Consider the following 26130-nt stretch of genomic DNA (forward strand, 5'->3'; position numbering starts at 1 on the left):
AAAATAAGAAAATGCTCATTCTGTAACTTAGTGGAAATTTTCCAATGGGTTCTATTATCACCAACAATTTTGAAGAGTAATAGGAATTCTCTGGAAGTATATACAAAAAAAGATTAATTCAAAGGGAAATATTTTGCCATTAAGGGGTTTAGAAATAAACATAAAACACATTCATGGGACTTCTTGTGTGGTTCAGATTTCTCGCTTTCACTCTAGGGGGCATGGATTCGATCCCTGATTGGTGAACCCCACATGCAGGACAACGCAGCCAAAAAACCCAAAACACATTCATTATAAAATTTTTATTCCATTGTATTGTCATTTAAAATTATAAGAATGTAAGCAAATATCACCCAGTGTCAGAAGATCTGCCTTGTTTAGTGACAAATCAATAGTTTCATAGACATTTTCAATTCATTTAAAAAAGGTCATGTCATTTATGTAATAATTAAGATAAGCTTTATCTCTCTATATAGTAAACTTCCACTGACTTATACAATCCCATTTTCTCCAGCGGGAAGCTGTGCTGGGTCCAGCCCTACTTGCTTCATTGATACGGCAACATCAAACAAATAGTCATAACACTCACACCTGTTTAAAAAAATAAAAAGCAAAAAGCATTAGAAGTGTTTGGTCAGAGTTCTCCACTTCTAACAATTACATTTTCCCTCTGCATCGAGTGAACCCTGTTCCGAGTAATTTTCTTCCCCCTCAATTCTATGCAAAGGGTTTCTTATTTTGTCTCTAACATTATTTAAAAAAGGAATCATACCATATCATGCCACATACTATATACTTCTCAGGAAATAAAAGAGTTTAAAGTAGACTACTTACCTAAATTTAAATTTTTTATTATGTGCCATTTTTGTAAATAAATGTAGCAAATCATCCTAGCCCTCAACTGAGAGAACAAGAGCTGTTGCTCCTTTATATCAAAGAGCACAGTAACTTGCCAAACAACAGCTGACCTGAAAATTATTTCTTAACAAAAGAATATATAATACAAATAAAATATCTAGAAATAATGAACTATGAAATTGGTTTAAATTCAGATTAAACCAATTTGACCAGTGACACACCAAAAAAAGTCATCCTTCTTTGAAAGTGTGGTGACTGGCCTTGACATTCCTTGGTTTACACTTACATGGTTTTAGCCTTCTCCCACGTCTCTCCCCAGACGTAGACTCCATGCCGTCTGACTAGCACTGCACAGGAGTCTGGGTAATCATTCATTGCCCGAGCCATGCGCTCTTTGAGGTCTTTCTCCTCAGGTGTGTTCTCAATAATAGGCACTACTAACATATCATCGTATCTGTAAGACAAAACATGCTCCTTTTTAAAACAAAAGAATTCATATATAAAACTGATCACTTTTTCAAATAATAAACTAGACATTCTCTTTATATCCGAGAAGCCACTCCAAATTATGAACAAGATGTTGCATGTCAGTCTGTGTATCCTGCATGAACAACTATATCAAAAGACGCCTTGGGAATCTGGCAGGCATTGTTCTAATCCTAAGTAGAAGTGGCAGAAATTTGTACAGGACACCAAAAGCTAACAAAGAAATTATCAAGATCATACCAGTATTTCCATGAAGCATAGAGAATCATAGTGTTTTGAACATAGGAAGGATTAACAATTGAACTACTTAAAGCAGGAATTTCCCAACAGTATGAAATCATTTTATTCTATCTCTGCAGGACCCGAAAGTGTCTTGGATAGGCCAATAAATACATGTGTGGTTTATGGTCCTGGGATAGCAAAAACCTTCTGAGTGAACCATTAAGGGTATGATAACATTTTTAGAACGTTCTCAAATCTATGATGTTAGAACTTGTTTTTACCTTATTTTTAGTAAGTACATGTGATGAAATCAAAATATGCATTTTTCATTTTTTGTTTCTGTAATAATACTCAAGCAAATAATCTGTCACTGGTAAAGTTACAACTATTTCTGAGGTCATATACAACCAATCAAAACTCAAGACATATTTTCCTTGTAACATGAACTTCTCTTGCCTTGTTAATGTATCATCTGCTTTTTCACCCCCTCTGTAATGGCTACATTTAACTAAAATAAGTTCTATCAATAAACTATCAGAAATTACTACTTTAGGGAAGGTATAGAATAAATAGCGGTCATGTGATAAAGAACTTGGCCAATCATTATCATTAACAGAATGAGGTTGCCCATTATTTCACTTAAGTAAAACAGAGGTAATTATAAAATATCCTTAAACATGGAGGGAAAAATTGCTAGTCCCAAGTCCTTCCTAGTATTGGCCATAAAAACCACAAACTTATATTTTCCTCTACCATACACCAAACAGTCAGAAATAGCTCCAGGTGCAAAATAATTCCACAGTAAAGAAGACCTGAAAGCTAATCCAGTCCGATCTACTCCTTTTACAGAAGCAGAGCCTGGGGTAGTCCTCCAACTAAACAGCGTTCTTTTCACCCTTCCATAGGCATTCGCCTTCAAAAGGGAGGACAGTTACGTTTAACACGGTTACCTCCCCAATAAGAATTAGGCATTTGAAAGTTACCATTATTTTTAAGATGCACTTAAAATTTTTAAAAAGTAGAGTGCAAAATGTAAAAACTCCATCCTTTTCCCTACTTCATCCAGCTTTTTTTGCCCCTTCTTTTGACCGGATACTTAGGATTCTACCCAAAACGTGATTAAGTACCACTGCCCAGGAGCTGTGAAAATGACCCTGTTACTGATTTCCCAGCCAGGCTCAAACAGAATTGCAAAAACATCTCAAAAAACTTTGTACTCTTTAAGTTCCGAAACATTCAACATAATATATAAAAAGTACATACACTATGATGCATAACAAATGGCATCTTTGCATTCGCGTCATTCTTTTTTCCACAAATTCCAAAGACTCTCTGCTGGGCTCTGCTCCTATACCCACCGTTTCACATGTTCTTCTGACCTATTTTTATTTCTTCACTGAAGCAATCAAATGCCAATGAAATTGGTAACACACAAATGCCTCTCCTTCAAGACCCAGACGTGGAAAAGGTAGTATGTGGCTATGCTTTAGTATGTACGCTTTCAAAATTTAAATATTTAACTTCTGTAAGTAGGTGTTTCCCACTGCTGAGGAATGCTGTAGGCACACAATAAATATTAACTAAACTCAAGTCAACTGAGCTTCTCAGCACACTAGTTTAAACACGCACTGTTACGTGCAGTTAACAGTAACACACTGCCCTAAGAACACTTCAGTGAAACCGACACCCTTTTCCTCTCAACAAGCCAAAGTGGATTCAGCCCCTTTAGGAAATTAAGAAGGGTGAAAGTTCAGGAACAAGAATGCCCAAACATTTAGATGAAATGCTGAGCCTGTCCCTGAGTCCCAGGAACACGTTTCTTCGTGTCACTACATTGTAGATTGATGAATAATGGCCACATTTTTGTGGGCTGGTAGACTTAGCTGATTTTGTCTAAAGGGCCTCTGTTCTATATTATCTATGCCCCTTTCCACACTGAAAATTATAAGCATATAGAGATCTAAATTAAAATAATTATAAATTTTTTAATGAAAATTTTTTAGAAATACTACATGAAATCCAAACGAAGCATAAACTTTAGTCAGAGCTGAAACTTCCTGAAGACAAAGTGAAGGTGAGGAGCGCTTATTCTCGGGTTGTTTCAGCAGAGGAACACAGTCTTTCCATCTCTACAGAAATCTCAGTCCAGTCCTTTTCTTTTTACTCCAACAAACATTTCATTACTCATGTTGGCAATAATTTACCAAGGCTGAGTTGGGAATGGGGAGAAGGAAGGGAGGCATACGATTTGTATCACTGAGAATAGATCTGGAACTATAATATTAAGTGGAGTATTAACTAACACAGATACATAACGTCGCATTAAATACATAAAAATATCAGGATCCCGTTTATCACAAGAAGGAGAAATACTGTTCAAATTATTTAAGCACAAAAAAAAGTGGCGGGGGGGGGGTGGCGGTGGAAATACCTGTAATACCCTCCTGAGGTACATTTCTTTATTCCTTTGATCATCTCTTGATGTGTAATTTTAAACTCCTTTCCTGGGAAGACAAGGGTGGCCATGACAGCAGCTTTAGAATGGGTATGGATCACAGCACCTGCTTCTGGGGTGGGGGTGGGGGGGAAGAATATAGTCACATGTTCAGTGAAAAGCAAATTACCCTTTTTAAGGAGTTTATATATATATATATACACACACACACACACACATACACACATACACACACATATTTATATACGGTTATGGACTTGTTTTTTTTGGCATGGAATAATAAGTTGGCAGTGGGTAGGAGAGGAGGAAGGGAGGTAGGAAAGAGAAGAGTCAGAAAGTGAAAAGAAACAGTAAACTTTATCCAGCAAGCGGACAATGCGCGCAATACTTTATACACGTTCAAAAACATTTTTCAGATGGTCTGAAGTACAGCTATTATAATAATGGAGATCATTATCATAATGCTATGACCACTCAATTAGGGATTCCTACATCTCCTTTAAAGATGTTTTCTCTTTGTATTATCACAACAACCATCTCTCCCATTTAATGGTCAAGGCTCAGAGATTGTTAAATAACTTATCCATGGTTATTTAACTACACTGTCCAACTTTAGACAGTAGTTGAAAACTTGGGATTTGAACCCAGGTCAGCCTGACCCTTGACCAAGATAGGCTTTATAGTGTAGGCCACATCTTGGTGACATGAGGGATGATTGGGATTTTAAGATATAGATGCAATGGGTTTACCTAAAAAAGAATTTGTACACTATAAAACTCGGTAATGGCTATTTTTGCAAATGGAAGTTTATTTAGCGTTTTCGCTAAGAAAGATTCTTCAGGCTGGCAGAATCTGCTGCTGAAGTTTCATCCTGTCAATAGTAGCCGGTAATGTCTGGGAACAGAACATAGCACGATTATTCCCTGTATACTGATTTCATTCAGGGGCTATACTAAAGCATGGTCTTTATGACTTCATTGCAATGGTAAGTCAGTACTTCAGTTATACTTTCTTATTTTTACATTGTCCTTTAGGTTCAACCTTTCTAGGTTAGTTTTCTACCACAATTTCTGGGAATTACTAATAAAATTAGTCATACTTTTGTTATACAGTAAATTTTTCAAAAAAGAGAGGACCACTCCCACTGAAGTGAAGAAAAGACCATGATTTTCCCTCCTTTGTAGTTTAATTTCTACTACAAGTTCGCAGAGGTATAACTCTAAACTAAGAGTAGGAACTGGATTGTATATATAATAGTTGGTTAATTTGACAATCTAGTGGAGTCATACTCATCTAGATTGGAATTCTGGCCCCAGTACTCACTAGCTGTTTATTTTGGGAAAATCCTCCCACAGCCTCTGTCCTCTCATGTATAAAATGAAATACTAATGGACCTTCCACAGGGCTGATGTGAGGACTGAATCAGTTAACACGTTTAGAATTGCACATAGCAGGTATTTAAGAAATTTGAATTACAACAATAATTGCCATTATTTAGGGGGGAGTTCTATTGTTTAGTTGCTAAGTCATGTCTGACTCCTTTACAGTCCCATGGAGTATAGCCTGCCAAGACTATAGTCCATGGGATTTTCCAGGGAAGAATACTGGAGTGGGTTGCCATTTCCCTCTCCAGGGGATCTTCCCGACCCACAGATTGAACTTGTATCTCCTGCATAAGCAGGAGGATTCTTTATTACTGTGCCAAACAGGAGAGCCCATTTAGGGGAGCCTACTCTGCAAATATTCGTTATGTTGAGTACATTTTCTACCAACCTCTCATTGTGTAAGCATTCATAAAAAGAGGAGTGCACTGGCTTTTTTTAAGATTCTTAGATGGCGGAGGTCCACTTATGTCCTTTTCATTGATGTCACAAACAAACATGTCTTCAGGCTATTTAGAGAAGGAAAAAGAAAAGCAAAGGTTCATAAAATATCAATGAGAAATGTCTTCTTTCTTGTTTGTCTATAGTGTATATACATAGTGTGAATATATGTGTTCAGCTCACTTCAGTCGCTCAGTCGTGTCCGACTCTTTTCGACCCCATGAATTGCAGCACGCCAGGCCTCCCTGTCCATCACCAACTCCCGGAGTTCACTCAAACTCATGTCCACTGAGTCGGTGACGCCATCCAGCCATCTCATCCTCTGTCATCCCCTTCTCCTCCTGCCCCCAATCCCTCCCAGCATCAGGGTCTTTTCCAATGAGTCAACTCTTTGCATGAGGTGGCCAAAGTACTGGAGTTTCAGCTTTAGCATCAGTCCTTCCAATGAACACCCAGGACTGATCTCCTTTAGAATGGACTGGTTGGATCTCCTTGCAGTCCAAGGGACTCTCAAGAGTCTTCTCCAATACCACAGTTCAAAAGCATCAATTCTTCGGTGCTCAGCTTTCTTCACAGTCCAATTCTCACATCCATATGTGACCACTGGAAAAATCATAGCCTTGACTAGACAGACCTTTGTTGGCAAAGTAATGTCTCTGCTTTTGAATATGCTATCTATGTTGGTCATAACTTTCCTTCCAAGGAGTAAGCGTCTTTTAATTTCATGGCTGTAATCACCATCTGCAGTGATTTTGGAGCCCCAAAAAATAAAGTCTGACATTGTTTCCAGTGTTTCCCCATTTATTTGCCATGAAGTGATGGGACCAGATGCCATGATCTTCATTTTCTGAATGTTGAGTTTTAAGCCAACTTTTTCACTCTCCTCTTTCACTTTCATCAAGAGGCTTTTTGGTTCCTCTTCATTTTCTGCCATAAGGGTGGTCATCTGCATATCTGAGGTTATTGATATTTCTCCCGGCAATCTTGATTCCAGCTTGTGCTTCTTCCAGCCCAGAGTTTCTCATGATGTACTCTGCATCTAAGTTAAATAAGCAGGGTGACAATATACAGCCTTGACGTACTCCTTTTCCTATTTGGAACCAGTCTGTTGTTCCATGTCCAGTTCTAACTGTTGCTTCCTGACCTGCATACAGGTTTCTCAAGAGGCAGGTCAGATGGTCTGGTATTCTCATCTCTTTCAAAATTTTGGATTTAAATATTTATATAATTATAGTCTCACTCAAAAATATGTAGCCATTTTGAGAAATAAAAATGTTTTCTACTAACCAAAATAATCTCAAAAGAGTTAAAAAAAAATCCATCTTTAGAATTTGAAGAAAAAAATTGTTATGGAAAATTTAATATGCAAGTATGAGATTATCATTTCATTGATTTAATTTCTCAGTTTTGCCATGTAATTTCACAACTATATTTCAGAGAGACTATATGATCACTATTTTAGGATGGGTATCATAATTTTTTTTCAATATTTCATAATATAAGAGGAAAAATAGAGAATAAAATTTTCTTATTCCTTGAGAATCTTACCTGGTACTCAGAAATGCTAATCTCGATGAGGCATGTTATTTTTTAAGTTCTAAAGAATTAGGTTTTTCCTAGTAACATGCATATCTCTGACTTGTAACTCTCATTTGCCAGGGTTTATTATAAACTACCATATAAATTCTTTATTAATGAAGCATTATGTCTTCGAGAGAATTAAGTATTATGTACTTGTTTTAACTCTATTCTGGGTATTATTCTAGCATTAATACAGAAGGGGTCCTCTCAAAATTTTGAAACAAAGTTTTATAACTTTGGAAGAGCTTTGCCATTATTAAATATGAGTTGATTTGGTCCATTTGGTCCAATCTGATTAACCTATTAGCCTGATAAAAATGGGGAGAAGGCAATGGCACCCCACTCCAGTACTGTTGCCCGGAAAATCCCATGGATGGAGGAGCTTGGTAGGCTGCAGTCCATGGGGTTGCTAAGAGTCAGACATGACTGAGCGACTTCACTTTCACTTTCCACTTTCATGCATTGGAGAAGGAAATGGCAACCCACTCCAGTGTTCTTGCCTGGAGAATCCCATGGACGGAGAAGCCTGGTAGGCTGCAGTCCATGGGGTCGCACAGAGTCGGACACGACTGAAGCGACTTAGCAGCAGCAGTAGCAGATAAAGATGGTGTTACAATGCTGCAGTTACAATCATCTTTTATTATGATTTAAGACTGCACTATTCACTTTTGCCCTGTAGAGGCTGAGAGAAGATTTAGAACTCCTGGTGACATGCAGGACCATTACCACCTTAAAAAAATTTAGTAGTTACTTAACAAATGTTTGCTGATTAGTTATTTAAATTATCACAATATAATTTCCCTTCAAAACTAACATTTTTTTTAACATTAATTCCATTTCACAAAACAATAATCAGGTAGAGAAGATGAGACATTTAGGTTTAAGAAGGATCCCTTTATCATACCTGAATCCGTTCCTTTTGCACTCCTGAAGGAGCAATGTAGATTTCATTGCTGGTGATACAAAATATAGAAATTGGTATTTATTTAACTCTATTGTCCTGCTTTTGCAAAAAAGAAGTGTATCCTTGCAGTCCAATCATTACTCGTCTTTATAAATCAAGCCATACAAATAGCAGCTTTATTCAATTAATAGAATAGGCTGTATAGAAAGAACAGCAAGCTACTTTAATGTCTTTATAACGCTGGTGACACAATAAAATGTTGATAGTTGCTTCTGTCTTCTACATTTTCATATAAAGTTCTTTATTTCTTTTTATGGTGCAAAATTAATGGTAACCAGGCTTTCATCTAGTTAGGATAAATACATCTGAAAACACAAGTCTTTAGCATCTTTAAGCATCAATAAGCAGAGCTGATCTTGCTAGACATGAAACCCAGTAATTCTAAAATCTAATCAGGAAAATATGCTACTCAAAGTCTTACAAGGAATCGGGTTTCATTTTGTTGTTTGAAATGCTCTTATTACAAAACATGAAGTTCAGAGACCTCTGCTGGATGGCTGGTTAAATTACAGCTTTAACCCTGGGCTACTTTTTTGGGTGGAACAGTATGCTTCCTAGTTGAAAAACACTTCTATCTTGTGAAACTACATGGTAACAAAGCTAAAACAATTGCAGAAAGTTAAAAATGTAAAAGGCATGGTTACATCTGGAGATCTCTGTTATACAGCACTTGTGCTAAGGGAGGATGCTACAGCATTACCACAAGGTGCTTTCAAATTTGATTTGGAAATTAATTTCAAAATCTCTAAATTCTCTCCACCCTCAACAAAGATCCTCTGGCTCATGTATCACTTTCAGTTGCTGCCAGAGGGTGTTAAAGAGCTGCCACATAATGCAAATGAAGGAAATACCAGCAGCTGCATGCTCCAGCTTCTGCCACTGAGGCATGGACTAGGGACACTAAATCAATATTAACTGTTTCTGAAGGAGACTCCCAGGGCTTCCTAGGGGATGCTAGTGGTAAAGACCCCGCCTGCCAATGTAAGAGATATATGAGACATGGGTTCAACCCCTGGGTAGGGAAGATCCCCTGGAGGAGGGCATGGCAACCCACTCCAGTATTCTTACCTACAGAATCCCATGGATAGAGGAGCCTGGTGGGCTACAGCCCACAGGGTTGCAAAGGATCGGACAGGACTGAAGCAACTGAGCATGAACACACAAAAGAGACTCACAGACTTAGAGAACGAACTTATGGTTGCTGGGGGTAAGGATGGGGGAAAGGATATTTAGGGAGTTTGGACATGTACACACTACTGTATTTGAAATGGATAACCAACAAGAACCTACTGTATAGCACATGGAATTCTGCTCAACACTATGTGGCAGCCTGGATGGGAGGGGTGTTTGAAGGAGAATGGATACATGTACATGTATGGATGAGTCTATCTGCTGCCCACCTGAAACTATTACAACATTGTCAATTGGCTATACTCCAAAATAAAATAAAGAGTTAAAAAAATATCAACTGTTTCCCACAGAAAATGAGGATGACTAGCTATACTGCATCAAGCTGCCAAAGCTGGGGTTACAAATAAACCTATAGACTTAGAACTGACAAAATGTAAGGAAGTTCCTTTAAGGTATACTCATAAATTAAAGTCTAGAAAATAAATGCCGGGTATGAAAGTGAAAGTGTTAGTCGATCAGTCGTGTCCGACTCTTTGTGATCCCACGAAACTGTAGTCCACCAGGCTCCTCTGTCCATGTAATTCTCCAGACAAGAATACTGGAGTGGGTAGCCATTCCCTTCTCCAGGGGAATCTTCTCGACCCAGGGATCAAACCCAGGTCTTCAGCACTGCAGGCTAACTCTTCACTATCTGAGTCACCAGGGAAGCCCAAATGCCTGATAAAGAGAGTGAAATACAAAGTACAGGAAGCTTTGTTCAAGCACTCATTTTCACAATGTAGTTACTACTTTAGAACTTTGTTGCCTAAGAAAATCATAGAGTGGCATTCCTCCGGAACCAGTGGCAATGCATAGGGATCATACTGTCAAAAAGGACCCCTTATAAATACCAGAGATCCAAATCTTTTGTCCTCATGTAACATGAAGAACATGAAAGAGACTCTGGAATCATGTGTGGTACGTAATCCAATCACCCCTGCTGGGAAGTGGACTTGTAGGTCTTCTCACGCGGGAAGATATTTATGCAGCCCCGGAAAAAGACCCAGATAAAGTTCACAACAGTCTGCTGTAAATAAGCCCTCAGTAGAGAAAGCATGGAATCCTAACCACTGGACCACCAGGGAATTCCCTAGTATGCTAAATCGGGTTTTATTACTACTTTTGTAAAATAGAAATCAGTTTAGATTTTGGTCAATTTTGATTAAACAATTAGCTAAATAGATTTTAGAAAAAAATATATTTACACCTACAAGGAAGGAGATATCCGGATAAAAATACAGAGATGATAGAGCTTTTATTTTGGGAAGGACAAATGCTAAAGACTAAAAGTAAAGCATTTCTTGGGACTGTAAGCCACAAAAGAAAGCATGCTGAGTTTCAAGGTATTACGTTTGGGAATTTGTTTTCTCCACACTCCCTGCTCTTTCACTCTGGTGAGCAGAGGGACAAACCGCAGGAGTTCATAATACATGTACATGTACTGCTTCCACTCTTATTTACTTAAAAAAATCCTTTAAATCTTACTATGCTTCAATTATCTTGTCTACAATATGGGTTTATTAATTTTAATTTTAGTAGCATACAACAGGATTAGTGTTTCTGACACATAAAAACATTATGCTGTGAAAATAGGAAATGTTAAATGTGAAAGGTAGGAGCCCAACCTAAACACAATGGCTACTAAGTATCCTGGAATAGCCTTGACTATGGTTATTTTCTTGATCCTCCATTTCTTCCTTTGATTTAACACTCATCTGTGTCCTAAGCTGTCTTTTCTTGTTTGGCACCACACATCAGGAGCATATAAACTGGACTGATAGCAGCCAAACCCTGGAAATGTAAATAGTTTCATTTTCTCCAAAGGGCTTACTGCCACACTTACTATGGAAACATAATCTATTGGGTTTGTGCTTCATTCCAAATATATCTGCTCTGAAGCATCAGAAAAAACTTTCATTAACATGAGAATGTTAATATCATTGATGAAATTATTGATATGGGTCTACAAAGTCATTTAAATATTAGGGAGAAAATTCAACATTTTACTACAAATTACCCATTTTACTCTATGAAGCACAAATTTAGTAAGATCCCAAATGCAGTGACATACAATCGTGGCTGTTTTCACCTGTGACCTCCAGGCGGCGCTCCTCACCAATTAAGAATCTAATAACAGGCATTTTACAAATACAAGGCAACTTCCCTACAAATTGACTGTAATGCTACAAAGTCAATTAATTTTAAAATGCGCCCCTCAGGGCTTTAGCATAACCACACACAATTTTAGTGAATGGTTCTACATTTTAATTACAGTCTTTTATATCTTTATTTAAAAAAAAAATTTCTTCTTGAGATCTGCAATGGCTCCTTGCTTACATTCTGTTTTTAATTTTGCTATTTTTTTTTAAAGAGCCAATTGGAAAAAGTTATTTTAATTCAGCTTGGTAGAAAGCTCTGTTTCTTACATATGTACGTGTGTGTGTGTGTGTGTGTGTTGTGTCCGACTCTTTGTGACCCCATGGACTGTAGCCCACCAAGCTCCTCTGTCCATGAAATTTTCCAGGAAAGAATACTGGAGTGGGTTGCCATTTCCTATTAGCGGGGATCTTCCTGACCCAGGGATCTAACCCATATCTACTGTGTCTCCTGAATTGGCAGGCGGATTTTTTTTACCACTGCACTGCCTGTGTGTGTGTGTGTGTGTGTGTGCGCGTGCGCTCAGTCGTGTCCAGCTCTTTGTGGCCCCATGGACTGCAGGCTGCCAGGCTCCTCTGTCCATGGAATTTGTGGACTGCAATCTGCCAGGCTCTTCTGTCTATGGAATCTTCAGGCAAGAAATACTGGAGTGGGTTGCCATTTCCTACTCCAGGGGATCTTCTCGACCCAGGGATCGAACCTGAGTCTCATGCACTGGCAAGTGGATTCTTCACCACTGTGCCACCTGGGAAGCCCTTATTCGTATACGTACAAACTAGTATTTCTGACAATGCAATTAAAAAGCAGGTTACTAAAGGCAAGGTTTAGAACATGATTTATTATAAATAATACAGCTCAAAAACAAAATTACTAGGACTCAACTCCTAAATGAAAAAATGAAACAACTATAATAACAACAAGTGTTATAGGACTTTGTTGTGAACAGGTCAACTTGAAAGTTTTGGCAAAATACTCTGAAAACCTGTGAAATACTGATTGACACAGTAGCACTGGGTTGATGGTAAGAGGACCCACGTAACGGAGGTACCATGTACTACGAGGAACAGGACCTTTGCAGACCAAGAGCCTCCCTACATATGAACTCTGACAGCTGTTGAATAAGGCCTCTCCTGACGTTTCCCACAGTTTAATTATATTTCATGAGTTTCTTGGTAATTTGAAGCAGATTAAGTTTCAATGGCATCATCTTGTGGTATGCCACAAAGTCCCTTTAGTCTAAAATGTTCTGATTATAGAAACTCCCCTGGTGGTTCAGTGATTAAGAAGCCATGATTCCAAAGCAAGGCGCAAGAGTTCAATTCCTAGTTGGGGAACTAAGATAACTGCATGTTGCGAGGCCAAAAAAAAAAAAAAAAGTTTACTGATTACATTTTACATTCTATTCTTTTTTAAACAATGCAGCCTCCTTGGAGGTGTTACTCTATATATTCAATATCACATAAATATTGCAGTAGTCCAATTTTGTTAAAGAAAGTGAATTAGGATAAAGAAATAAATCAAGTTACTCAATTTAATATTCAGCCTCCAGACAATTAATATTCCTAAAACATTTCAGGAGGAAAAATATTAATCCTGTTCCAGAAACACTTAAGGGAATGAGATTCTACAACCTTTATTTTCATTGTAAGTAGGTTACTTATTTTTTCATCCTCTTAAAGGAATGACACTGAATAAATCTCATGAACAATTAAATACTATTTATTCCTTCTACTTCAAGTCAAATATCTCTTGTTTTGTCCTGTGAGCAACATGGACCCGCAGGTATTAAGTTCATTAATAACGATACATGTAGTTAGAAACGCATATTGCCTTTTTTTACTCAAAATGTAATTTTTAGGATTTTTGGATGGTTAACAATCTGTATCTAAGTGACTCTGAAATATGTATCTGAACCTTTGAAACAAATCCTGTCTACCCAGAGGGGATCCTTTACAGTTCCAGACACAAATATATCCAGCAGCATGTTAGTTAACTTTGGTACTCCAAAGACTGGGACCAAATTATTTGGATTTCAAATTGTGGTTCTTAAGTCCACAGGTATTTATTATATATGCAACATCTAGAGCACACTTACTCCATTGGGTTATGCAAATACCTATTTCTCTATTTAGAAACTAACTACCTTGAGAACCATAAGAAACCGATCATCAGCTGTTCTTTGACATAATACATGTTACGCTCTTGGTGGTCTACTTATACGGAGAATCAGCCAGAAACTTACCCATGCTTCAAGCTAATTCCTCCTCCAGTCCCAGTGACCCAGCCCAGATGGTAGAACTGCTTGCACAGCTCTGGGATCAGGTATCTTGGATGTTCCTTGTCCTTAAAAAGAAGATAATGATTTCTAAATAGACATTATTTTATCCAGTAACTATTATAGGAAGTGACTTGATATCTTACTAAAATATATATAATATATACTTACATACTTACTATAATACATACTATATAATATATACTTACTATAATATATACTGCTGCTGCTACTGCTAAAGTCACTTCAGTCGTGTCCGACTCTGTGTGACCCCATAGACGGCAGCCCACCAGGCTCCCCCGTCCCTGGGATTCTCCAGGCAAGAACACTGGAGTGGGTTGCCATTGCCTTCTCCAATGCATGAAAGTGAAAAGTCAAAGTGAAGTCACTCAGTCGTGTCTGACTCTTAGTGACCCCATGGACTGCAGCCTACCAGGCTCCTCCATCCATGGGATTTTCCAGGCAAGAGTACTGGAGTGGGGTGCCATTGCCTCCTCTGATAATATATAATAGATATCTCTAGTAAAAAACCAATTTAAGGAAGTTTAAGAAAATCTACCATAGAGAGGATACTGTGAGAGAGAAAATTATTACAAAATATACTTTGTTTTTAATGTTTGGAAAGTGGATCTGCCATATTGTTTGGCAACCTAGAATCATTCAGTTAAGGGCCACACAGTCCAATACTATGGAACAAGTTATAACAATGAGGTGGGGAAATGCCAGATTATATTGCAAAGTGTCTTACTGAAATGGTTGAAATAAAATAGAATCTAGTGCTGAAAGAGACACACTTCAGTCTACCCAGAAGATTTCTTTAAACAAAACAACTTTTTCAAAACACCTCATTAAGGCATGAAGTACATGATATATACTATGATAGTTATTTTTTCATCTTCTCTGTGTTGGTTCAATTTTTTTTTCTAAAAAAAGTCCTTTTTCCATAGTAATTATACTGTTTTCTATTATTACAAAATCAATGTATACTCATTATGGAATATAAGTCAAGAAAATGACATAAAAAGCACTCAGAAGGAATCATAATTAATATTTTCTAGGCCCCATTCTCAGAGAAGGCAATGGCACCCCACTCCAGTACTTTTGCCTGGAAAATCCCATGGATGGAGGAGCCGGGAAGGCTGGAGTCCATGGGGTCGCTGAGGGTCGGACACGACTGAGCGACTTCCCTTTCACTTTTCACTTTCATGCACTGGAGAAGAAAATGGCAACCCACTCCAGTGTTCCTGCCTGGAGAATCCCAGGGATGGGGGAGCTTGGTGGGCTGCCATCTATGGGGTCGCACAGAGTCGGACACAACTGAAGTGACTTAGCAGCAGCAGCAGCAGGCCCCATTCTATGAAGATATATGTTGGGATAACATCTTACTGTTTAAGATGTTATATAAGTAATATATGAGATATAATTGACATATAACATTATGTTTCAGATGTACAACATGATGATTCCACATTTATATAGATGGTGAAATTATCAGTACAATAAATCTAGCTGAAATAAAAGCTCCACTTTTATATATGTCTGGTGATTATTTGTTTAGAAAAGAAAATAAAGCATTTCCCCCTTTTGGTAAAGCTAAAATGAATGAAAACAAAAACAACAATAAAGAAATACCATGAATTCCATTTTGGCAGTAATGATTTATAACCCTTACCTTGAAAACAACTAAAACAGCTGAGTTATTTTAAAAAACATTTCAAAATATATTGCTTAGCTGGCTGGAAAATAAGGTTTCACGGGGGCCATTACAGAAAAGAGTGAGTCTACCTGGGAGGGAAATGAGGTCCTATAACTTCCTTGACGGCATGTGAAAAACTCTGGTGACCTAGTGCTTCAATTTTGATAGCTGTGCAAGTCACTAGAAGCACAAGATAAAACCTAAGGTATGCTCCAAACGGGGCATCCAATAGAAAATCCCTACATAAGGCACTATACTCTCCAGATTAAAGTGAACAAGAAATAGACGCACTGTGCAGCAAAGCACAGTTAGCAAATCTGCCTGTAGAAAATCAGCACTGGGTAAAGGAGAAAAAACAGCTTTGAGTCCAAAGAGGGGTTATTATAGAACAGACTACATTTTTAGCTACTTATATGGGTATTTGAAATTATGGTATTTTCCCATATTCACTGTTAATATTATACATACTATTTTATTTTAGATAAGTATTGCTTGTGATAATTTGATGGAACAGACTTAAGAATATAAAATTAAGGATATGGAAAAGCTGAAATTTTTTAAAGTTCTGACTCAGCACAGGCTTCAGGGTTAATTGCTTACATTACCTGGGGCCTCAGTTTTGTTGTTGTTTAGTTGCTCAGTCATGTCTGGCTCTTTGGTGACCCCATGCATTGTAGCCCCCCAGGCTCCTCTGTCCATGGGATTCTCCAGGCAAGAATACTGGAGTAGGTTGCCATTTCCTTCTCCAGGGATCTTCCCTACCCAGAGATCGAACTGGTGTCTCCTGCACTGGCAGATGGATTCTTTACCACTGAGCCACCAGGGAAGCCCAGGCCTCAGTTTACTCATCCATTAAACGAAAACATGCTGAGGATTAAAATGACATAATGGATATATCCAATCCCAAAGAAAGACAATGACAAAGAATGTTCAAACTACCACACAATTGTACTCATCTCACACACTAGCAAAGTAATGCTCAAAATTCTCCAAACCAGGCTTCAACAGTATGTGACCTGTGAACTTCCAGATGTTCAAGCTGGATTTAGAAAAGCCAGAGGAACACAAGATCAAATTGCCAACATCCGTTGGATCACAGAAAAAGCAAGAGAGTTTCAGAAAAACATCTACTTCTGCTTTATTGACTACGCCAAAGCCTTTGACTGAGTGAGTGAGTGAGTGAAGTCGCTCAGTCGTGTCCGACTCTTTGCGACACCATGGACTGTAGCCTACCAGGCTCCTCCCTCCATGGGATTCTCCAGGCAAGAGTACTGGAGTGGGTTGCCATCTCCTTCTCCAGGGGATCTTCCCAACCCAGGGATTGAACCCGGGTCTCCCGCATTCCAGGCAGACGCTTTAACCTCTGAGCCACCAGGGAAGTCCTGAGTAGATCACAACAAACTATGGAAAATTCTTAAAGAGGTGGGAATACCCGACCACCTGACCTCCTCTTGAGAAATCTGTATGCAGGTCAAGAAACAACAGCTAGAACTGGACATGGAAGAACAGACTGGTTCCAAAAAGGGAAAGGAGTACATCAAGGCTGTATACTGTCATCCTGCTTATTTAACTTATATGCAGACTATATCGTGCAAAATGTTGGGCTGGGTAAGCACAAGCTGGATTCAAGATTGCCAGGAGAAATATCAATAACCTCAGATATGCAGATGACACCACCCTTATGGCAGAAAGTGAAGAGGAACTAAAAGCCTCTTGATGAAGGTGAAAGAGGAGAGTGAAAAAGTTGGCTTAAAACTCAACATTCAAAAAACAAAGATCATGGCATCCAGTCCGATCACTTCATGGCAAACAGATGGGGAAACAATGGCAACAGTGAGAGACTTTATTTTCTTGGGCTCCAAAATCACGCAGATGGTGACTGCAGCCATGAAATTAACAGACACTTCGTCCTTGGAAGAAAAGTTATGACCAACCTAGACAGCATATTAAAAAGCAGAGACATTGCTTTGCCAACAAAGGTCCGTCTGGTCAAAACTGAGAGAGTCAATTCCTAGGCAGATTGATAAGATCCAGGGGTCCCCGAAGAGAGAGGGGTCTGGAATTCTCAAGGAGGAGGAAAGGACAAACTTTGTGGGTTTTTTTTTTTCCCTCTCTACATTCCTTAGTCTTAGTCACATAAAAAAAAATTTTTTTTTCTTTAAGCCCGGAACTGATGATTACACAACTCAGTTTAAACTCTGTATTAGGGATTATATAACCACAGTGTATCCTGCTTGAGGACAGTTTCTCCTTCCTGAAAACCTTCTGGCTAATCCTGTTACCTTAAAATGCAAATTATGGAAGTGGGTCTAGTAAGATCTTTACAACCTTGAGACATTCTTTTGATATACTGTAACAACTCATCAAAGTATATAATTCTCTCACTAACACTAGCGAGGGGGGCACTCTCCATCCCCCTTCTGATGTCTATGTCAGAAGCTTTCTCAGACCCTTTTCTTACTTTAATAAAACTCTGCTACACAAAAGCTCTTGAGTGATCAAGCCTGGTCCCTAGTCTCATAGCTAAATCTTCTTCAGAGATCACGAATGCGACATCATTCACCATAAGCTATCAAAGCTATGATTTTTCCAGTAGTCATGTATGGATGTGAGAGTTGGACTGTGAAGAAAGCTGAGCACTGAAAATTGATGCTTTTGAACTGTGGTGTTGGAGAAGACTCTTGAGAGTCCCTTGGACTGCAAGGAGATCCAACCAGTCCATCCTAAAGGAGATCAGTCCTGGGTATTCTTTGGAAGGACTGATGTTGTAGCTGAAACACTAATACTTTGGCCACCTCGTGCGAAGAGTTGACTCATTGGAAAAGACTCTGATGCTGGGAGGGGTTGGGGGCAGGAGGAGAAGGGGACGACAGAGGATGAGATGGCTGGATGGCATCACCGAGTCTATGGACATGAGTTTGAGTGAACTCCGGGAGTTGGTGATGGACGAGGAGGCCTGGAGTGCTGCAGTCCATGGGGTCGCAAAGTGTCGGACACGACTGAGCGACCGAACTGAACTGATAATGGACGTAAAGCAGGTAGCACAATGTGTGTCACAACGTTCATTTCCTTTCCACTTTAATCAATGAAAAATTTCTGAATTAAAATGAATAATAAAGCTATGTTGGTTTTTCTTATTTTTTCCTTTTTAAATCTAGCCAAAATTACTGATGCCTTGTATAATTTGCTATTTCCTTTTTTAGGAATATAAATGATATTTTCATTACATATTAAAATGCAGCCAATGAGAAGACTCCTGCAGTTTTCGATCCTTAAAACCATCAATTTGCACAGCAAGTTGCAAAAGTTATAGGAAATAGACTATTCTTAAGCCTCGCTTCCCCCACCCTCACCCGCTACCCCCCCACCCCCACCCACCCCCCCCCTCGCCATTTCCCTTTTGTTTGTCTTTCCAGTACTGAGGTATTAGAACCATTAGCCAGCTTCCTGCTACAGGAGTTTAACAATGATACAGCAGCTGTTGTTAGTAAGGTTTCATGCAAATCCACAAAATTACAATTTCAAAAAAATAATTACTTAGCAGCAGGAACCAAGAGAGGTATATTTACTAAAAATGCAGTCATTTAAGTTGCCCAAAATGGTGAGAAAAGTAAAAATCAGAATACATATTTTAATAAGAATTGATAAGAAAGAAAAGATTTAGTTAGTATTTAGCTTTCCCCTGAATGTCAATAGTTATCTTGTTTGTTATTAAGTCTGATTTTTTACTTAGAATAAAGGTTTTGAAAGATATATCTAAAGATAGATTGCAATCAACTTCTTATAGTAGAGGTTCCATACAGTTACGGGGCAACATTTAACAGTATTTCGTGTGTGTATATATATATATATATATATATATATGTTTTAAATTATTTAATTGGAGGCTAATTATTTTACAATATTGTGGTGGTTTTTGTCATATTGTATGAATCAGCCATGGGCATACATGTGTCCCCCAGTCCTAAACTCCCCTCTCACCTCCCTCCCCACCCCATCCATCTGGGTTGTTTTATACATATTAAAAACTAAGGCCTAAACAGTTTTTGAATCAATATTTCATATCCCCAATTTTTCAATCTAGTTATTGTTGTGACCCAAGGACTAAAGAGCAGATAAAACCATGGAGGGTCTTGGAATGCAGGAACAGAAAAGCCAGATCCTTATCATCCTTCCCTCCCCGGTGTTTTAACTATTAATGGATTTCAGGTCCTCCTGAGTAGTATAACCTGTCCACCTCCCCCCCCCACCCCCGACCCCACAGGAAGAAGGTATTTGCCTTACTTTTCACCCCACCCAGTATAAGTGCCTCATCCAATCAGCAAATGACCCGCAAGCCCCCTATCCCACTCCTTTACCCTGGGTATAAAAGTGGACTAAGGACCTTGTTCAACATTGGTTCTCCCTTGAGCTGGCCCGCTGTTCTAAGAGTGTCTCCCACTCTAATAAACTTTATTTAGCTCTCATGCTGTCTCATTTCTGGAAATTCTTTTCCAACCCGAGCTCGGACCATGACAGTTACTTTAAGGATTCAGCCTTGAATGTCACTGAGGTACCTGCTCACAGCCAGCCATGGCTCTACTCTCCTCCACCTTTTCTTTCAATTTAAGCATAACAGAGGCATGTATTTCTCAGAGGTTTTCCTGGGAGGGACTCTCCTACAATCATAAAATGAACACCTGTCAAAGGCATTTTAGCCCATCAACTAATGAGGGAATCAAAAAGATGGTACAACTGTGTGTACCAAAGAGAATTCAAAACACATACACCTGAAAATAAACAGGAATCCTGGATTTACAAATAAATAATAAAGAGAAACTGGACAATATCCACTACAGCAATAACCTGAATCTCTATCAGTTCAGTTCAGTCGCTCAGTTGTGTCCTACTCTTTGCAACCCCATGGACTGCAGCATGCCAGGCCTCCCTGTCCATCACCAACTCCTAGAGCTTACTCAAACTCATGTCCATTGAGTTGGTGATGCCATCCAACCATCTCATCCTCTATCATCCCCTTCTCCCGCCTTCAATCTTTCCCAGCATCAGGGTCTTTTCGAATGAGTCAGTTCTTCACATCGTGGCCAAAGTATTGGAGTTTCAGCTTCAGCGTCAGTCCTTCCAATGAATATTCATGACTGATTTCCTTCAGGATGAACTGGTGGGATCTCCTTGCAGTCCAAGGGACTCTCAAGAGTCTTCTCCAACACCACAGTTCAAAAGTATCAATTCTTCAGTGGTCAGCCTTCTTTATGGTCCAACTCTCACATCCATACATGACTACTGGAAAAACCATAGCTCTGACCAGATGGATCTTTGTCAGCAAAGTAATGTCTCTGCTTTTTAATATGCTGTCTAGGTTGGTCATGACTTTTCTTTCAAGGAGCAAGCGTCTTTTAATTTCATGGCTGCAGCCACCATCTGCAGTGATTTTGGAGCCCCAAAAAATAAAGTCTGACACTGTTTCCCCATCTATTTCCCATGAAGTGATGGGACTGGATGCCATGATCTTAGTTTTCTGAATACTGAGTTTTAAGCCAACTTTTTCACTTTCACTTTCATCAAGAGGTTCTTCAGTTCCTCTTCACTTTCTGCCATACGGGTGGTATCATATGCATATCTGAGGTTATTGATATTTCTCCTGGCAATCTTGATTCCAGCTTGTGCTTCATCCAGCCTGGCATTTTGCATGATGTACTCTAAATATAAGTTAAATAAGCAAGGTGACAATATATAGCCTTGACCTACTCCTTTTCCAATTTGAAGCCAGTCCACTGTTTCATGTCTGGTTCTAACTGTTGCTTCTTGACTTGCATACAGATTTCTCAGGAGGCACGTAAGGCTGTCTGGTATTCCCATCTCTTGAAGAATCTTCTGCAGTTTGTTGTGATCCACACAATCAAATGCTATGACATAGTCAATAAAGAAGTAGATGCTTTTCTGGAACTCTCTTGCCTTTTTCACCATCCAACAGATGTTGGCAATTTGATCTCGCTTTCCTCTGCCTTTTCTAAATCCAGCTTGAACATCCAGAAGTTATCAGTTCGCTTACTGTTGAAGCGTCTCATTGAAGAGATTAACACACTCCTTCTGAAGGCTGGACATTCCCTTGGAGATTTTTCCAAGACTGAAGACCCGTTCACTTTACTTCCCCACTGCATCTCCCTCTCCATTCTGCCTTTTGACTTTAGGACCTTAGTTTCCTTGCTTCTCTCTAAACTATAAAAGAACCTGGCATCCAGACCCCAATAAGATGGTTATTTTGAGATGCTAGCATGCTATCTTCTCAGGCTGCCGCCTCCCGAATTAAAGTCTCTTCCTTGCCTCAACATCTTGTCTCTCAATTCAATGGCCTATCGTGCAGCGAACAGAGTGAGCTTGAACACGGTAACACAAGGAGCCCGGCTTTAACTCTGATATCCACTAGCTGAGTGCCCTATGTAAGTCAGTGACTCTTTCTGGGTATCGAGTTCCTTATATTAATAATCTGGATGAGTGATTCCTAGACTTCTGAATTTCAAGACCAATAGCTTTCGTTGCTGTTGTTCTTTAAATTTTAGGGACTGACATAAGATTGCCAAGTTACAACGTTAGTTATATTTAATCATTATCACATTCTTCAAAAAAGAAAGTGCATGTTTAACATAAAAAGAGTAGGAAGGATGTCAGAATAAAAGCTAGTCCTTTAAATTGAATGCAGTTAATTTTGTGGAATTCACTTTCCCATCATCCTAGCTTTTCTTACTTTAAAATACTAGAGTGTAAAGCTCTCACGTACTCCTATTTGGCCAGGATGAAGGTTATTTTTTCTTATTTGGCCTATTTGCCTACAACTTCTCCATTTCCCTCCAGCTTACCCTTCACTCTATTTTTAGTACTAATATAATACACTACTTTGATCACTTAAACTCCCTTCCTCAAATCATTTAATGATCAGATACCATGTCTTGGGTCTGTTAAGTCCTTCTGCTTTCTTGCTCCAATTTAACTTTCAAATGTTTTCACTTTTTTTTTTACATAAATCTCTCAGTTCTAGTCCACCTATGTAGTAATCAACCTCCAGGGTGGCCCTTAACGATGATCCCAGTTCTCTGGTTTCCACTTCCTGGTGAAGAGTTCCATCCCAAATTGTATGAGGCTGGTCTGTGTGAAGACCGACTGAGAAGTGATAGTCTGTCACTTCTGATATCAGGTTACTGAAGACTACAGCTTCTGTCTTCTGTGCTCTCCTTTGGATCAGCAGCTGCCATGTTATAGGGTACTACCTATGCAGAAGACCATACAGGGAAGAACTGACGCTTGGGCCAATAAAATGGGAGGAACAGAGGCCTGCCAGTAACTTTGTGAGCCTGGAAACACATCCCGGCTGCAGTCAAGGTTTGAATGCCTGCAGCTCTAGTTGACAGCTTGACTGCCATCTCATGAGAAACTTTAATTGTCAGAAACTGTGTGAGACAATGATTGTGTGTTACGCCTAAGTTTTGGGATACTTGCTATGCAGCAATAGATGACTTAAGACACATTATCTTGACAGCCAAGAATACATCATTTTCTCTTTGCACTGTTATTGCTCATGCTAGATCTCCAATTATCCCAACTCTAGCTGTCAAATTCTTATCAGCCTTCATACCCACTTCCCCTATGATTCCTTCTCTCATCTTCTCAGGCAGAAGTGATCCTTCCTCAAACTCTGTGTCACGGCAATTGCCCTTTGTACCTTTTTTGTGTACCTATTGAATAGCCCTCTCATTCATTTACTTAACAAAACTTTACTGAAGGCCCCGAAGAAATAAATATGAGTAAGATGAAATCCTTACCCTTGAGCGCTCAAACTCTAGTAAAAGTTGTAAAATCACAAAACAACATATAAAACAAGATGGTCCAGGGCATTATCAGAGTAGAAGCTACTTCTGGGAGGAAGCAGGAGTTGGGAAAGACCAGCAAGGAAGGGATGCTGAACTAAGTTTTAATAAAGGATGTGGCGGTGTACGCAGGTATGTGAAGAGGAGAAAGAGCATTTCAGTCAGAGAACTCTTAAGCACCTGCAACCAGAATTACGTTCTGTGGGATGGAGGCAGGTAGGGATAAAGACTGTAAGGATCTTTCATGCCATGCACTGGGGTTTGGACTTTATGTTACAGATGGTTGATAGCTGCTGAGTCATTTTAAGTAGAAGATGATTGGATCACATCTTGTTTTTGGAACATTTCTATAGGGGTAGTACAGAAGAAAGGCTGAAGGATGACCAAGGAAGCAAAAGACCAGACCAGACCAGAAGGCTGTGCGAAATAGTTTCAAAAAGAAATTTTAACGTGTGATGGTGGAGATGGATTTGGAAGATAAAGAAGTTAAAACGGATAGGCTTTGGGTAAGAAAACCTGAAAAAAAAGGCTTCAAGGAGGTCTGAGTTTTCAGTTGGCTGAGTTGCTAAGTGGATAGTGATACCAGTTTTAAGCATTCCTTGCCTGTCTACCACACATGTAGCACTTCTGGGAATTCAGCCCTGAACAAAACAGAGTCACTGCATTAATGGAATTTATACTCCAGGGGATAGTTTTTAAAAAGCTATGTTGGCTGAAAAAAAAAAAAAGGCACAACCTCAAAGTTAAGTTTCAGTTCAGTTCAGCCGCTCAGTCCTGTTTGCCACCCCATGAACCGCAGCACGCCAGACCTCCCTATCCATCATCAACTGCCGGAGTCTACCCAAACCCATGTCCATTGAGTCAGTGATGCCATCCACCAACCATCTCATCCTCTGTCGTCCCCTTCTCCTCCTGCCCTCAATCCTTCCCAGCTTAGCATAAAGTTAAGTTTAATTGGGGGTAAAATGAGGACTATAGGCAGGGAGACAGCCTTTCAGTTCTGAGGAACTGATCCAAAGTGGTGAGAAGGGAGGTCAGTTGATAGATTATTTTAGTGAAGGGGAGTTACATGGAATCAAGCCCACATTTTGGCCAAGGGTTGATGTTAATCACCAGAAGGTTGACGCTAGTCAGGAGGAACAGATGTCTCAATTATTTTAGTGCTTTTCTAGATAGGAGAAAAATGCAAGAAATTAATACTTATAAAATGCTCTCTTGAAAACAACTGTCTGACAGCCTGGTCTGCCAGGTTTTCCTAGAGTATCTCATTCCTGATCTCCTCTCTCTACTCCTTTCAGGGTGTGTTGAAAGTCTAACTCCAGCAGGTACTGACCTAACCCTTGTAGAAGCAGACAGTGGACGACTTTTTAAATGGCAGTGAAATGAAGAATAAACAAACTGTAGTACGTGGGAAGAAGAAAACTTATCTGTGTTAGTTACTTATTCACACAAGAATAGTGGTTGCCAAGAATTTACCAATAAAACCTGCTAGGCTGTGACCCACGTTACTACTTTTTAATTGGAACCTTCAGCCCCAAGAGATAATAACAGGAGAAATAAAGGAGCGAGTTTCGAGGGGGGGGGGCGGTGCTTTCCCTCCCTGCCTCTTAACTAAGCAAGGCTTCTCACGTTTTAATTGTTTATTCCTCTAGATTTCCTCCATACCCAAGGCCTAGCCCTTAATCATCACCCTGAGTACGTGGGTGTTCCAGAATGAAAAGGTATGCGCAGCCTAAGGGTGGATTTTCCTCTTCTGCTTAAGGAAAAATCCTTTTTAAGATCATTCCATAATCAATCTAACCGAGGTAGTCAAAGAGCAACTGCGCAGAGTAAAAGTGCGGGCAACAGTCCGAAGAGATGGCTCTGCGTACGTTTTCCCACTGCCTGCTGAGCGGCAAACGAAGGGCGCAGGAAAACAGCTGCAGAGCACAGTCTTAGCTCCCATTCCACTCCAGAGCTTCGAGTTTCCCCGAAGGTCTGTCTTTATGTTAAATGGGTTTGAGACACACATTAAAGACGCCCAATGCTCCCCCTCAGTTATTTTTCCCTTTTCAACGTTTGGTGCCCAGCCCTCGCGGCCGAAAACTCCCAGCGCTGAAAGCAAAGCTCGCCGCGTAGGCCGGGGCCTCAAGTCCACACGCGGGGAGCAGGCGGCGGCACACGGTGGTCGCGTCCGGCCCGGCGCAAAGCCCCACCCGGCCGGCGCCTCGCTTCCGCCGCCGCCTCGCCTCCTGGGAATAGAGGGCACCGACGGCCCCGCCCCTACCTGCGCGCGGCACTGCCGTAAGCAACAGTCTCCCTCTTGAGCGTGAGAGCCAGACATGGCCGGGACTAGCAGTACCCGCGCCTTGCCACCTTCGCACGGCTCTGCTCCTGGCGCTTCGCCTGGGCCAACGCAACGAGGCCCGAACTAAACTCAGGCGGCTCTGAGGGCAGCCTGGGGGCGGGGCGGACAAGATGAAAGGCGGGTCTGAGAGGGCCTCTCTGACCCAACCGCGCAGCCGCCTTGGCCGGGAGGCGGGGGCCAACCAGGTTGGAGGCGGGGCTGGAACTCGACTCCGAGGCGCGCTGGCCTCCAGGGGGG

General features: G+C 40.0%; 2 protein-coding genes across 10 annotated transcripts in view; one reads left to right on the forward strand and one right to left on the reverse strand.

Annotated features, from left to right (window-relative positions):
* Nucleotides 1-287: 287 nt before the first annotated feature.
* APIP (APAF1 interacting protein) lies at nt 288-25952 on the reverse strand. Of its 6 annotated transcripts, none has more exons than XM_086338635.1 (7): nt 25813-25952; nt 13959-14059; nt 8330-10237; nt 5795-5912; nt 3998-4130; nt 1145-1312; nt 288-591 (listed from the first exon to the last, which is right to left on the reverse strand). In XM_086338635.1, the coding sequence occupies exons 4-7, from the start codon at nt 5901-5903 to the stop codon at nt 492-494; spliced, it is 510 nt and encodes a 169-aa protein (XP_086194761.1). In that variant the 5' UTR covers nt 5904-5912; nt 8330-10237; nt 13959-14059; nt 25813-25952; the 3' UTR covers nt 288-491. The 6 variants fall into 6 exon arrangements, with proteins under 6 accessions (XP_086194761.1, XP_086194759.1, XP_086194758.1 ...); XM_086338633.1 differs by having other exon boundaries at nt 3998-4133; XM_086338632.1 differs by having other exon boundaries at nt 8330-8378; nt 25813-25946.
* Nucleotides 25807-26130, forward strand: part of PDHX (pyruvate dehydrogenase complex component X) — a 75752-nt gene continuing 75428 nt past the window's right edge. For 2 of the 4 annotated variants that reach the window (XR_015141633.1, XR_015141634.1), the window contains exon 1: nt 25811-26078. The gene's annotated coding sequence lies outside the window, so the exon portion shown is untranslated. Of the gene's footprint in view, nt 26079-26130 lie in introns of all 4 variants that reach the window. The other 2 variants (XR_015141635.1, XM_086338629.1) reach the window with 2 other exon arrangements.

This window comes from Bos grunniens, chromosome 15 (assembly GCF_055505025.1).
Source record: "Bos grunniens cultivar Pamir isolate PY7600 chromosome 15, Bosgru_T2T1.0, whole genome shotgun sequence".
NCBI classification, from domain to species: domain Eukaryota; kingdom Metazoa; phylum Chordata; class Mammalia; order Artiodactyla; family Bovidae; genus Bos; species Bos grunniens.